The 14,243-nt window shown below is 49.4% G+C and overlaps 1 protein-coding gene across 1 annotated transcript; it reads right to left on the reverse strand.

Annotated features, from left to right (window-relative positions):
- Positions 1-2,188: 2,188 nt before the first annotated feature.
- On the reverse strand, positions 2,189-5,387 carry LOC138260094 (centrosomal protein of 68 kDa-like). Its single transcript, XM_069208242.1, has one exon. It carries the CDS (start codon positions 5,385-5,387, stop codon positions 3,156-3,158), a length of 2,232 nt encoding a protein of 743 aa, XP_069064343.1. The 3' UTR covers positions 2,189-3,155.
- Between the last annotated feature and the right edge of the window lie 8,856 nt (positions 5,388-14,243).

Genomic DNA, 14,243 nt, shown 5'->3' on the forward strand with positions numbered 1-14,243 from the left:
GTCAAGGCTGCGGCGGTGAGTACCGTCACCGCCAGCGTACATCGTCATTGTCTCCTGGGACCCATATGGTCCAATGTTAACCAATGCAGGATTGCGCCGCAGTCTTCGACCTCCTACCGCGACGGTGTAGAACGCCAGCGCAGTTACCTCATATCCCCTTGTCCCACCTTACAGGTCAGGCAGCGGACATTTCAGGGGGCCACATGGCATTAATTTTAAATGCGTCACACCAATGTAGGCTTTGCATACACACAGTAACAGGCACATTGTGGATTAATAACATTTCTGCAAAATACACATTGTGATACCTCAGTGTTTGCTGACTCTCTGCTCGCTGTTCTCCTCCATAGGGCACGTCCGCTGGGGCAGGTGATGAGATGGTGGCATCCTCCGGTGTACAGACCGCTGGTGGACCTGTCGACAATGGAAGAGAGACACGTAATAGTCACCTACTGACTTGATCGTGCAACAATCCTTGAACTGTGTGCCCAGTTGGAGCCAGAGCTGATGTCAGCAATCCGCCATCCCACAGGAATCCCCCCTCTAGTGCAGGTCCTGTCAGTACTCCATTTCCTGGCAAGTGGATCCTTTCAAACAACAGTGGCCATTGCATCAGGGATGTCCCAGCCAATGTTCTCTAACATGTTGTCCAGAGTGTTGTCTGCCCTGCTGAAACACATGCGCAGCTACATCGTTTTCCCTCAGGTGGAGGATTTGCCCAGAGTGAAAGGTGACTTCTATGCCCTGGGACATATCCCCAACATCATAGGTGCCATTGATGGGACACATGTGGCCTTGGTACCCCCTCGCAAGAGTGAACAGGTGTACAGAAACCGCAAGAGCTACCATTCGATGAATGTACAGATGGTGTGTTTGGCCGACCAGTACATCTCCCATGTGAATGCCAAATTTTCTGGCTCAGTGCATGACACCTACATTTTGAGGAATAGCAGCATCCCTTATGTGATGGGTCAACTCCAGAGGCACCGTGTGTGGCTAATAGGTGAGGACAAGGACCCTATACAGTGTGAATAGTTGTCTGGGTATGGGGTTGTCCCTAAGGGTTAGTGTGTGTCTAACAGTTGTACCTCGACATTTGCAGGTGACTCTGGTTACCCCAACCTGTCATGGCTACTGCCCCCAGTGAGGAATCCCAGGACAAGGGCAGAGGAACGCTACAATGAGGCACATGGGCGAACTAGGATGGTGATAGAAAGGACCTTCCGCCTCCTGAAGGCCAGGTTCCGGTGCCTCCATATGACAGATGGTTCTCTCTACTACTCACCAAAGAAGGTGTGCCAGATCATCGGGGCCTGCTGTATGCTGCACAACCTGGCTTTGCGACAACAGGTGCCTTTTCTGCAGGAGGAGGGTCCAGCTGGAGGTCTTATGGCAGCCGTGGAGCCTGTGGACAGTGAAGAAGAGGAGGCAGAAGAGGATGTCGACAACAGAAACAACGTTATCCAGCAATACTTCCAGTGAGACACAGGTAAGAAGATGTCACTGCCTCCCACATCTCATACTATTGTTTGAGCTATCATAAGTCTGTCATTTTCACTCAGTGTAGGACCGTGACTTGTCCCCTTGCCTTTCCATTTAACAGATATGGGTCCCACTTTGTGCCCTCTGCTATATTTCATCCAGCGCTACAGCTATGTTTCATCGGTATGTGAACAATTAAATTGACATTGCTATATTCCATAGTTATTGCAATTACACATTTGTGACAGCACTGACTCCAGATTTTTCTGTGATTGAAGTGTGTTTATTTCTGTGCAAATAAGTGGAGGGAGTTGTAAAATGGGCAGGGGGGATGGTGGAGGAATGTCCATGGCAGAGTACAGTCTATTTGTTTCACAGGTACATTGTCCAAAGGGGCATAGGAAGTGGAGCAAGGGCAATTGTAGGATGGACAGGGTGACAAAGTGGGACAGAAGGGTGACATTCAGGGGGGTTTCATTTCCTGGCGGGGGTCTTGGCAATGTTCTCTGTCTTGGTCCTGGATCTCAGGGACCATTTGCGGGGTGGCTCTCCATCTGCAGGGGGTGGGGTGCTGGTGTCGTGGTACTGTGGCGGTGCCTCCTTTCCACTAGCGCCGGCGGAGGTGGAGAGCTGTTCATCATCCAGGCTAGTGTCAGGGGCCCCTTGTTGTGCCACAGTGTCCCTCCTGTTTTTTTTTTTGTTTTTTTAAGGCAACAATAACTTTATGAAACAAAGTCACAAACAAAGGACTGTCTGCTAATACACAAATGTGTGTACAGCAACTATTGTGATCACGCAGTGTACTAAATCAGCCATCTATACTGTGAATGTGGCATTAAAAAGACTGATGTGCTCTTATGAACAAACATAAAAACTTTGCAGTGCAAAAAAAGACACCCCTTTCAAGAACAGTACAGAAAAAAATGTCTGTGAATATTCCAAGGTGACAGATCAAATATTAAGGCATCTATGAAAATAGGTTATATACTGATGAAACACACAAACGAAAGTATAAAATACAAAAATAAAATAAATCATAATTGTCGATTATGTCATTAAATTAAAAATAGCCTTTATATATAGAAAACAGATTAAAAAACACACATCTCTCACCAAATTTGCTGTAGTTCGAAAAGAGGGCTTGTTTGCTTAATAAACGAATGGCAGACTACTGTGCCCTGCCTGCCACTGACAAACCTTTCAATGCAAAATAATGTTTCATTTATGTTGCCGACTGGTGCATATAATGGGTGGCTAACCCAGATTGGCATTTTACACGTTTCACTCCTTATATTTAAACATAAACCGTTTCGCTATCGATTTTCCTATGTAGGTTAGCTCATTCATTTCCTTCTCAAAACTTTTCTAGGTGTCCAAATGTCGCAAGAAGCAGGCACTGCAAGATACACTGGCTTTCAACCCATGGCTTCAATCTGCAGGTAAGGGTGGGCGGTGTGGTTGTTCCTTTCAGTAAAACACATCCTGGTCTTCAATACCAATCACGGTTTACATAACGTCAGCAACAAGTCGGGATATGTAATTTCATGATGCAGTGTTTTCAACATGGACATCTAAATCTAACGGACGCTATTTTTAAATGCATCAAGTAGTTTAAGTTGATATTTTCAAGTACAATGACACATTGGTGATCCTTCAAACACGTTTAAGGTCAGTCATGTTGAAGCTTTATCTTCTAATGACTGCATCCAATCCATTTCCTGGGAGACGGCTTGTTGTGCTTCACTCTTCAGCCTGGAGTCGCTGTCTGAGACGGTATCCATAGCTCCCAGCACCGAGGCATACAGCCGCTCCCCGTGTCTTTCAAGCGCTTCGGACTCTTTCGCAATCAGTGCGAGGGCATCCCTCAGAACTGGTGAATTTGCTGCCATGGTCTTTAGAAGGATTTCCCCCATCTTCACAACATTATTGGCCACTGTCTGTTGACCAATTACATCTTTCTTAAATTTGAGATACAGCTGGAGGTTGGACTGGATACTTTCAACATCAGGTTTTGGTGGAACCCATTTCTCTGTAACCTCTGCAACTTTATAGAGCCACTGTATCAGATCTTCTAGCTTACTGCAGAACATCTTGATACAATGGACAAGAGATCCATTCCCTCCAATTTGCTGTCCATCTTTCTCAGAGTCCAACATGTGCCTCAGGGAGGATAACTTCCTTAGCTCACCTGCTGCATCACCTTGGCATTGACTGCAACTCTTTGCACTAGTCCTCTGTGGCCCATCATAATGAAATCTATGATCAACAATGTCCTCAGTGTCCTCTCTTGGATCTGAGAGCAACTTTCCTTCTATCTCATCAGCATATGTTAGTAAGAGTTCATCATTGCTTATGGTGAAATGTTGGTGGTCTCTTCTTTTATTATCATAATCACATTCCTGCGTAGTGATTGAAAGATCCTTTAATTGCTGAGCTAAATTTTCCAGTTCTTTAAATCTGGGAGGCAGAGTAAGATATTCATCATCGCTGTCCCATTCACTCTTAAACTGCAGGACCTGTGTGCTAGGTATGAAACCAACATCACTTTGCTGCTTTTTGGTGTAAGTGTGTTCATCCTTACTGGCCCATTCACTGCCATCCACACTAGATGATGTATCAGAACTGGAGAAGGTGTAAGTAAAAAATGGTGTTTTAAAATCGGTTGAAATATTCTCTCTGCTAGTGGAATATGTTTCGAAGGTTGCTTTGCTAACAGAGATAGGCTGGTATACAGAATCTGTTTGTAGGCAGCCAGTGCTAGTGGATAGTTTTGTGTAGAGTTGTTGTGAGGAGCTTAAGTACTTCCCAGCGAGGCTACTCTGGCTTCCTATTGCAGGCCGAGTATCATCATAAGATGTACTAACAGACTGTAGCGTATCATCTGGTGAAACTGAAATGCTATCAAGGCCTATGCCGGAATCATGCAAAAAGGGTTCAGGTGATACAAACTCTTTAGAGATCTCCTTTGATCGTATTTGCTTCGAGTTTAAAGGATATGTATAATCTAGTAAATCCTGATATTCCTTATCTGGATTCCAGTGGGGAGATTGACGGTCTGGTGAGGGTGGTGGGATATTAGGAAGTGCACAAGCCCAATAGTCTTCCTGAAAAGGAGACTCTTTCCAGCATCTATTAGTTTCCAGAGCACTATTAAAGCTACGGTGCACTGGTCTGCGTGAGCCTGCCAAACGTTCATCAACAAGATCTGCCCGACTATGTCGACAAGGAGGTGTAAATGTTTCTGAAGAGAGGCATCTGGCTGCGGATATGCTCCTTGATCTCATCCTCTCCTGTGGAGGGCTGCAAGCGTCTGGAAGAGTGAAAGAAAGGTGGCTTTTGGAATATCTTGGGGATGGTCCTTTAGGACAATGGATTGTTTTGCTAAATGAAGACTTTGGGCCTGATGAGTAAGAAGGAAATGTTCTTCGAATTCCATTGAAATCCATGTTATCTCTTGTGTGTGGTGTTGTCAGTGTCTGGTAAGTTGACTGTTGTGGATATTCCTTGGTGAACAACATGTCTGTGTCCCTAAGCTTCTGTTCTTCTGCCTTGACTTTGTAGGATGATTCAGAACTGTGTTTAGCCCTGGCCAGAGGCAGCTTTCGTTCCAAATATGTTGTATTTTGCTGAGAAAATCTGGTAGGAGACTTTAAGAACAATCCATCACTGCGATTTGGGCTCTTTCGAATTCCCTCATCTGGCTTCTGAGGGAGTGAATAAAGTCTGTTGACCTTCCCAAGTTCTCTTCTTTCACAGCAAGATGTTGCCTCATCTGTTTCTAATAGTTCCCTCACGCTGTCCTCCAAATCATGATAGTCAGTACTAACTTCTCCATAGTTCCGACTAACAAAGGATGTTCGTATGGGAGTCAGATGTGCTGCTGAGTTTTCCACTGCCAGGGCCATTAACTCCGGAGGCACTTTCTAGAGACCTAGCAGGTGTAGTCCAAGACCTTCGGTTCTTTATCTGTCAAAATGAGAAGAGACGACAAGCTCCCCAGGACTGTTTTCAACATCCGTATGCTTCTGCTTTGCTTACAAATCTCTAACACGCAGGCAGGAACAAGAGAATCTCAAATGTAGTTCTCAATTATTGACGGTCTAAGGGACAGTACGCTAAGTCCCTCCTGGTGTTGACAAGCTCCTGCAGCAACCCTGCAATGGTGACCAGTGTGGTGTTAATGGGCTTGAGTTCCTCCCTGATCCCCAGATAGTGTTCCTCCTGCAGCCGCTGGGTCTCCTGAAAGTTGGCCAGTACTGTTGCCATCGTCTCCTGGGAATGATGGTACACTCCCATGATGTTGGAGAGGGCCTCGTGGAGAGTGGGTTCCCTGGGCCTGTCCTCCCCCTGTCGCACAGCAGTTCTGCCAGTTCCCCTGTTTTCCTGTTCCTCTGTCCCCTGAACCGTGTGCCCACTGCCACTGCCCCCAGGTCCCTGAATTTCTTGGGGTGGTGGGTTTGCCTGGGTTCCCTGTAGTGGTGGACACACTGCTGCTTGACGTGTCCTAGGGACAGAGGGATGGGCCCGCTGAGGGGGGAGGCTCTGTGGTGGGTCCTGCCAGTGTCATGGGAACCGACTGTCCCGAGGTCCCAGATGGGCCAGGCTGGTCATCTTCATCCAGTTGTGCAGAGCTGCTGTCATCACTGTGGGCCTCCTCTGTGGGAGGAGTGGATATGTCTGGAACCTCCTGTCCTGTGACGTTGGGAATGGGTCCTGCAGGGGTGTAAAGGCATGATTATTGCATCTGTGTGTGCCATCGTGTGCAATGGGTGAGTGACCCTGTACTCCAGTGCTTGCATTCTTGTCTAGGTCCTTGTATGATATTTGGTTTGGGGGTCTATGTGGGTATCTGTAGTGGACATGCTTTGGTGATGGGTGTCCATGCTTTGGTGTTGCATGCAGGGCTTGGTGTTGGGATGGGTGGGTTGTGATAGTGGGACATGTGTGAGGTGTTGGAGTGATGGTGGTGAGGGTGAGGGTGGGGGTATGTGATGGCATGCAGGTAGGGTGGGGGACATAATAATTAAGATTTCACTTACCAGAGTCCATTCCTCCTGCTACTCCTGCGAGGCCCTCAGGATGCAGTATTGCCAAGACTTGCTCCTCCCATGTTGTTAGTTGTGGGGGAGGAGGTGGGGGTCTACCGCCAGTCCTTTGTACTGCAATCTGGTGTCTGGAGACCATGGAACGCACCTTCCCCCGTAGGTCGTTCCACCTCTTCCTGATGTCATCCCTAGTTCTTGGATGCTGTCCCACTCCATTGACCCTGTCGACGATTCTGCACCACAGCTCCATTGTAGGAAGTTGGCTCTGTATGTACTATTTCAAAGTAAGAAATAGCATGCACAGAGTCCAAGGGTTCCCCTTAGAGGTAAGCTAGTGGCAAAAAGAGATAATTCTAATACTCTATTTTGTGGTAGTGTGGTCGAGCGGTAGGCTTATCAGAGGGTAGTGTTAAGCATTTGTTGTACATGCACACAGGCAATAAATGAGGGACACACACTCAAAGACAATTCCAGGCCAATATATATAGAAAAATATATTTTCTTAGTTTATTTTAAGAACCACAGGTTCAAGATTTACAAACAATACTTTTAATTAAAGGTATTTCACTTAGGAACTTTAGGAACTTTGAATTAGCAAAATAGCATATACAGTTTTCACAAAAATGGCAATAAGCTATTTTAAAACTGGACACAGTGCAATTTTCAACAGTTCCTGGGGGAGGTAAGTGTTTGTTAGTTTTGCAGGTAAGTAAACCACCTACAGGGTTCAAAGTTGGGTCCAAGGTAGCCCACCGTTGGGGATTCAGGGCAACCCCAAAGTTACCACACCAGCAGCTCAGGGCCGGTCAGGTGCAGAGGTCAAAGTGGTGCCCAAAACACATAGGCTTCAATGGAGAAGGGGGTGCCCCGGTTCCAGTCTGCAAGCAGGTAAGTACCAACGCCAGGGGGCAGGCCAGGGGGGTTTTGTAGGGCACTGGGGGGGACACAAGTCAGCACAAAAAGTACACCCTCAACGGCACGGGGGCGGCCGGGTGCAGAGTGCAAACAGGCGTCGGGTTTACAATAGGATTCAACGGGAGACCCAGGGGTCTCTTCAGCGAAGCAGGCAGGCAAGGGGGGGGGGCTCCTCGGGGAAGCCACCAACTGGGCAAGGGAGAGGGCCACCTGAGGGGTCGCTTCTGCACTGGAGGTCGGATCCTTCAGGTCCTGGGGGCTGCGGGTGCAGTGTCTTTACCAGGCGTCAGGTTCTTTGAAGCAGGCTGTCGCGGTCAGGGGGAGCCTCTGGATTCCCTCTGTAGGCGTCGCTGTGGGGGCTCAGAGGGGTCAACTCTGGCTACTCAACGGCTCGCAGTCGCAGGGGAGTCCTCCCTGTAGTGTTGTTTCTCCACAAGTCGAGCCGGGGGCGTCTTGTGCAGAGTGCAAAGTCTCACGCTTCCGGCGGGAAACGTGTGTTCTTTCAAAGTTGCTTCTTTGTTGCAAAGATGTTTCTTCTTTGGAGCAGAGCCGCTGTCCTCAGGAGTTCTTGGTCCTTTTAGATGCAGGGTAGTCCTCTGAGGCTTCAGAGGTCGCTGGACCCTGTGGAACTCGTCGCTGTTGCAGTTTTTCTTGAAGTGGGGAGACAGGCCGGTAGATCTGGGGCCAAAGCAGTTGGTATCTCCGTCTTCTCTGCAGGGCTTTCCGGTCAGCAGTCCCTCTTCATCTTAGGTTGCAGGAATCTAGTTACCTAGGTTCTGGGAGCCCCTAAATACTCGAGGTGTGGTACAGGGGTGTGTTTAGGTCTGGGGGGTTAGTAGCCAATGGCTACTAGCCCTGAGGGTGTCTACACCCTCTTTGTGCCTCCTCCCTGAGGGGAGGGGGGCACATCCCTAATCCTATTGGGGGAATCCTCCATCTGCAAGATGGAGGATTTCTAAAAGTCAGAGTCACCTCAGCTCAGGACACCTTAGGGGCTGTCCTGACTGGCCAGTGACTCCTCCTTGTTTTTATCATTATCTCCTCCGGCCTTGCCGCAAAAAGTGGGGCCGTGGCCGGAGGGGGTGGGCAACTCCACTAGCTGGAGTGCCCTGGGGTGCTGTAACAAAGGGGGTGAGCCTTTGAGGCTCACCGCCAGGTGTTACAGTTCCTGCAGGGGGAGGTGAGAAGCACCTCCACCCAGTACAGGCTTTGTTACTAGCCACAGAGTGACAAAGGCACTCTCCCCATGTGGCCAGCAACATGTCTGGTGTGTGGCAGGCTGCTAAAACTAGTCAGCCCACACTGGAAGTCGGGTATGGTTTTAGGGGGCATCTCTAAGATGCCCTCTGGGGTGTATTTCACAATAAAATGTACACTGGCATCAGTGTCCATTTATTGTGCTGAGAAGTTTGATACCAAACTTCCCAGCTTTCAGTGTAGCCATTATGGTGCTGTGGAGTTCATGTATGGCAGACTCCCAGACCATATACTCTTATGGCTACCCTGCACTTACAATGTCTAAGGTTTTGCTTAGACACTGTAGGGGCATAGTGCTCATGCACTTATGCCCTCACCTATCGTATAGTGCACCCTGCCTTAGGGCTGTAAGGCCTGCTAGAGGGGTGACTTATCTATGCCTATAGGCAGTGTGAGGTTGGCATGGCACCCTGAGGGGAGTGCCATGTCGACTTAGTCATTTTCTCCCCACCAGCACACACAAGCTGGCAAGCAGTGTGTCTGTGCTGAGTGAGGGGTCTCTAGGGTGGCATAAGACATGCTGCAGCCCTTAGAGACCTTCTCTGGCATCAGGGCCCTTGGTACCAGGGGTACCAGTTACAAGGGACTTACCTGGATGCCAGGGTGTGCCAATTGTGGAAACAAAGGTACAGGTTAGGGAAAGAACACTGGTGCTGGGGTCTGGTTAGCAGGCCTCAGCACACTTTCAAATCATAACTTGGCATCAGCAAAGGCAAAAAGTCAGGGGGTAACCATGCCAAGGAGGCATTTCCTTACACAATCCCCCCCCCCCTCAAACGAAAGAGGATGAGACTAACCTTCCCCAAGAGAGTCTTCATTTTCTAAGTGGAAGAACCTGGAAAGGCCATCTGCATTGGCATGGGCAGTCCCAGGTCTGTGTTCCACTATAAAGTCCATTCCCTCTAGGGAGATGGACCACCTCAACAGTTTTGGATTTTCACCTTACATTTGCATTAGCCATCTGAGAGGTCTGTGGTCAGTTTGAACTACAAAGTGAGTACCAAAGAGGTATGGTCTCAGCTTCTTCAGGGACCAAACCACAGCAAAGGCCTCCCTCTCAATGGCACTCCAACGCTGCTCCCTGGGGAGTAACCTCCTGCTAATGAAAGCAACAGGCTGGTCAAGGTCATCATCATTTGTTTGGGACAAAACTGCCCCTATCCCATGTTCAGAGGCATCAGTCTGCACAATGAACTGCTTGGAGTAATCTGGAGCTTTGAGAACTGGTGCTGTGCACATTGCTTGTTTCAGGGTGTCAAAGGCCTGTTGGCATTCTACAGTCCAGTTTACCTTCTTGGGCATTTTCTTGGAGGTAAGTTCTGTGAGGGCGGTCACTATAGATCCATATCCCTTCACAAACCTCCTGTAGTACCCAGTCAAGCCAAGGAATGCCCTGACTTGAGTCTGGGTTTTTGGAGCTGCCCAGTCCAGAATAGTCTGGATTTTGGGCTGGAGTGGCTGAACTTGGCCTCCACCTACAAGGTGTCCCAAGTAAACCACAGTTCCCTGCCCTATCTGGCATTTGGATGCCTTGATAGAAAGGCCTGCTGCTCGCAGGGCCTTCAAAACCTTCTTCAGGTGGACCAGGTGATCCTGCCAGCTGGAGCTAAAGACAGCAATATCGTCAAGAGAAGCTGCACTAAAGGACTCCAAGCCAGCAAGGACTTGATTCACCAACCTTTGGAAGGTGGCAGGGGCATTCTTTAAACCAAAGGGCATCACAGTGAACTGATAGTGCCCATCAGGTGTGGAGAATGCTGTCTTTTCTTTTGCTCCTGGTGCCATTTTGATTTGTCAGTACCCTGCTGTCAAGTCAAAGGTACTTAAGTATCTGGCAGCACCTAGATTATCAATGAATTCATCTGCCCTTGGAATGGGATGGGCATCTGTCTTGGTGACAGAATTAAGTCCTCTGTAGTCCACACAAAACCTCATATCTCTCTTTCCATCTTTGGTGTGAGGTTTGGGGACTAAGACCACTGGGCTAGCCCAGGGGCTATCAGAGTGCTCAATGACTCCCAATTCCAGCATCTTGTGGACTTCCACTTTGATGCTTTCCTTAACTTGGTCAGACTGTCTGAAAATGTTGTTTTTGACAGGCATGCTGTCTCCTGTGTCCACATCATGGGTACACAGGTGTGTCTGACCAGGGGTTAGGGAAAAGAGCTCAGCAAACTGTTGCAGGGGCTTCCTACAGTTAGATTGTTGTTGGCCAGAGAGGGTGTCTGAATAGATCACTCCATCTACTGAACCATCTTTTGGGTCTGTGGAGAGGAGATCAGGGAGAGGTTCACTATCAGCTTCCTGGTCCTCATCTGTTACCATCAACAGATTCACATCTGCCCTGTCATGGAAGAGTTTGAGGCAGTTCACATGGATCACCCTTTTGGGGGTCACGCTAGTGCCTAGGTATACCAGGTAGGTGACCTGACTCTTCCTCTCTAGCACTGGGTAAGGGTCACTCCATCTGTCCTGAAGTGCCCTGGGAGCCACAGGCTCCAGAACCCATACTTTCTGCCCTGGCTGAAACTCAACCATAGCAGCCTTTTGGTCATACCACATCTTCTGGAGTTTTTGGCTGGCCTCAAGGTTTTTACTTGCCTTTTCCAGATACTCTGCCATCCTTGAACTTAGGCCTAGTACATAGTCCACTATCTCTTGTTTAGTCTCATGAAGAGGTCTCGCCCAGCCTTCTTTTACAAGAGCTAGTGGTCCCCTTACAGGATGGCCAAACAGAAGTTGAAAGGGGGAAAACCCTACTCCCTTCTGAGGCACCTCTCTGTAGGCGAAGAGCAGACATGCAAAGAGGACATCCCATCTCCTTTTGAGTTTTTCAGGGAGCCCCATGATCATGCCTATCAATGTCTTGTTAAATCTTTCTAAAAGACCATTGGTTTGTGGATGGTATGGTGTGGTGAATTTGTAAGTCACCCCACACTCATTCCACATATGCTTCAGGTATGCTGACATGAAGTTGGTGCCTCTGTCAGACACCACCTCCTTAGGAAATCCCACTCTGGTAAAAATACCAATGAGTGCTTTGGCTACTGCAGGGACAGTAGTCGACCTAAGGGGAATTGCTTCAGGGTATCTAGTAGCATGATCCACTACTACTAGTATGTATTGGTTCCCTGAGGCTGTGGGAGGTTCAAGTGGACCCACTATGTCCACACCCACTCTTTCAAAGGGGACCCCCACCACTGGAAGTGGAATGAGGGGGCCTTTGGGTGTCCACCTGTCTTACCACTGGCTTGACAGGTGGCACAGGAGACACAACACTCCTTGACCTTCTGGGACATGTTGGGCCAATAGAAGTGGTTGACTAATCTCTGCCACGTCTTGGTCTGTCCCAAATGCCCAGCAAGAGGAATATCATGAGCTAAGGTCAGAATGAACTCCCTAAACCCCTGGGGCACTACCACTCTCCTAGTGGCACCAGGTTTGGGATCTCTTGCCTCAGTGTAAAAGAGTCCATCTTCCCAATAGACTCTATGGCAGTCATTCTGACCGCGGCGGGCGGCAGTCGCCGCCCGCCATGCGGTTACCGCCGAATGACCGCTCCGCGGTCAGGAGACCGCGGCGGCCATTCTGGCTTTCCCGCTGGGCCGGCGGGCGACCGCCAAAAGGTCGCCCGCCGGCCCAGGGGGAAAGCCCCTGCAATGAGGATGCCGGCTCCGAATGGAGCTGGCGGAGTTGCAGGGGTGCGACGGGTGCAGTGGCACCCGTCGCGATTTTCACTGTCTGCTGAAAATCTGTATGGGGCCCTGTTAGGGGGCCCCTGCACTGCCCATGCCAGTGGCATGGGCAGTGCAGGGGCCCCCAGTGGCCCCACGACACCTGTTCCCGCCATCCTGGTTCTGGCGGTGAAAACCGCCAGAAACAGGCTGGCGGGAAGGGGGTCGGAATCCCCATGGCGGCGCTGCAAGCAGCGCCGCCATGGAGGATTCCCTGGGCCAGGGGAAAAGCGGCGGGAAACCGCCGGTTCCCCTTTTCTGACCGCAGCTTTACCGCCGCGGTCAGAATAGCCCTGGAAGCACCGCCAGCCTGTTGGCGGTGCTTCCGCTGCCCTCCGCCCTGGCGGTCAGAGACCGCCAGGGTTGGAATGACCGCCTATGTGTTCCTGTTATTTTTGCTTTGGACTCTTCAGCAGCTTGCTGCCTAAGGCCTTCAAGAGAGGGACAGGTTTCTTGCCCCTTACACAACTGTTCCCTTGAGGGTCCTCCTGGGCCTAGGAGCTCAATCTGATAAGGTTCCAACTCCATGGGCTCAGTTCCCTCAGAGGGCAGAACTTCTTCCTGGGAAGAGAGGTTCTCTTTCTCTTGCTGTGTTGAAGCTAGTTCCCCAGTCTTCTTTCCTTTTCTCTTGGAGGGTTGGGCCCTTTTTCCAGGCTCCAACACCATTTTTCACCCTGAGCCTTGCACTGTGCCCTTGTCTTGACACACACCAGTTCAGGGATACCCAGCATGGCTGCATGGGTTTTGAGTTCTACCTCAGCCCATGCTGAGGACTCCAGGTCATTTCCATGCAAACAGTCTACAGGGATATTTGAGGAGACCACCACCTGTTTCAGGCCACTGACCCCTCCCCACTCTAAAGTTACCATAGCCATGGGATGTACTTTAGTCTGAGTGTCAGCGTTGGTGACTGGATAAGTTTGGCCAGCCAGGTATTGACCAGGGGAAACCAGTTTCTCTGTCACCATGGTGACACTGGCACCTGTATCCCTCAGGCCTTCTACACTTGTCTCATTAATTAAGAGTTGCTGCCTGTATTTTTGCATATTAGGGGGCCAGGCAGCTAGTGTGGCTAAATCCACCCCACCCTCAGAGACTAATGTAGCCTCAGTGTGAACCCTGATTTGCTCTGGGCACACTGTTGATCCCACTTGGAGACTGGCCATTCCAGTGTTAGCTGGAGTAGAGTTAGAAGTGGAACCTTTCTTGGAACAGGCCTTGTCTCCAGTTTGGTGTCCTTGCTGATTACAGCTACAACACCAGGCCTTTTTGGGATCAATGTTTTTACCCTTGTACCCAAAATTGGATTGTGAAGAGGCTTTGGACCATCCCTCCTGAGCAGGTTTTTGGGGCCCTATAGAAGACTCTTTACTTTTTCCCTTGGATGTCTCAACACTCTTCCCCTGGGGAGTCTTTGTGACCCCTTTCGTTTGGTCACCCCCTGTGGAAGTCTTGGTCACCCTAGTCTTGACCCAATGGTCCGCATTCTTTCCCAATTCTTGGGGAGAAATTGGTCCTAGGTCTACCAGATGCTGATGCAGTTTATCATTGAAACAATAACTTAACAGGTGTTCTTTCACAAATAAATTGTAAAGCCCATCATAATCATTTACACCACTGCCATGAATCCAACCATCCAGTGTTTTTCCTGAGTAGTCTACAAAATCAACCCAGGTCTGGCTCGAGGATTTTTGAGCCCCACTGAACCTAATTCTATACTCCTCAGTGGAGAATCCAAAGCCCTCAATCAGGGTAGCCTTCATGAGGTCATAGGATTCTGCATCTTTTCCAGAGAGTGTGCGGAGTCTAT

Source organism: Pleurodeles waltl, chromosome 2_1, assembly GCF_031143425.1.
Source record: "Pleurodeles waltl isolate 20211129_DDA chromosome 2_1, aPleWal1.hap1.20221129, whole genome shotgun sequence".
Lineage (NCBI taxonomy): Eukaryota > Metazoa > Chordata > Amphibia > Caudata > Salamandridae > Pleurodeles > Pleurodeles waltl.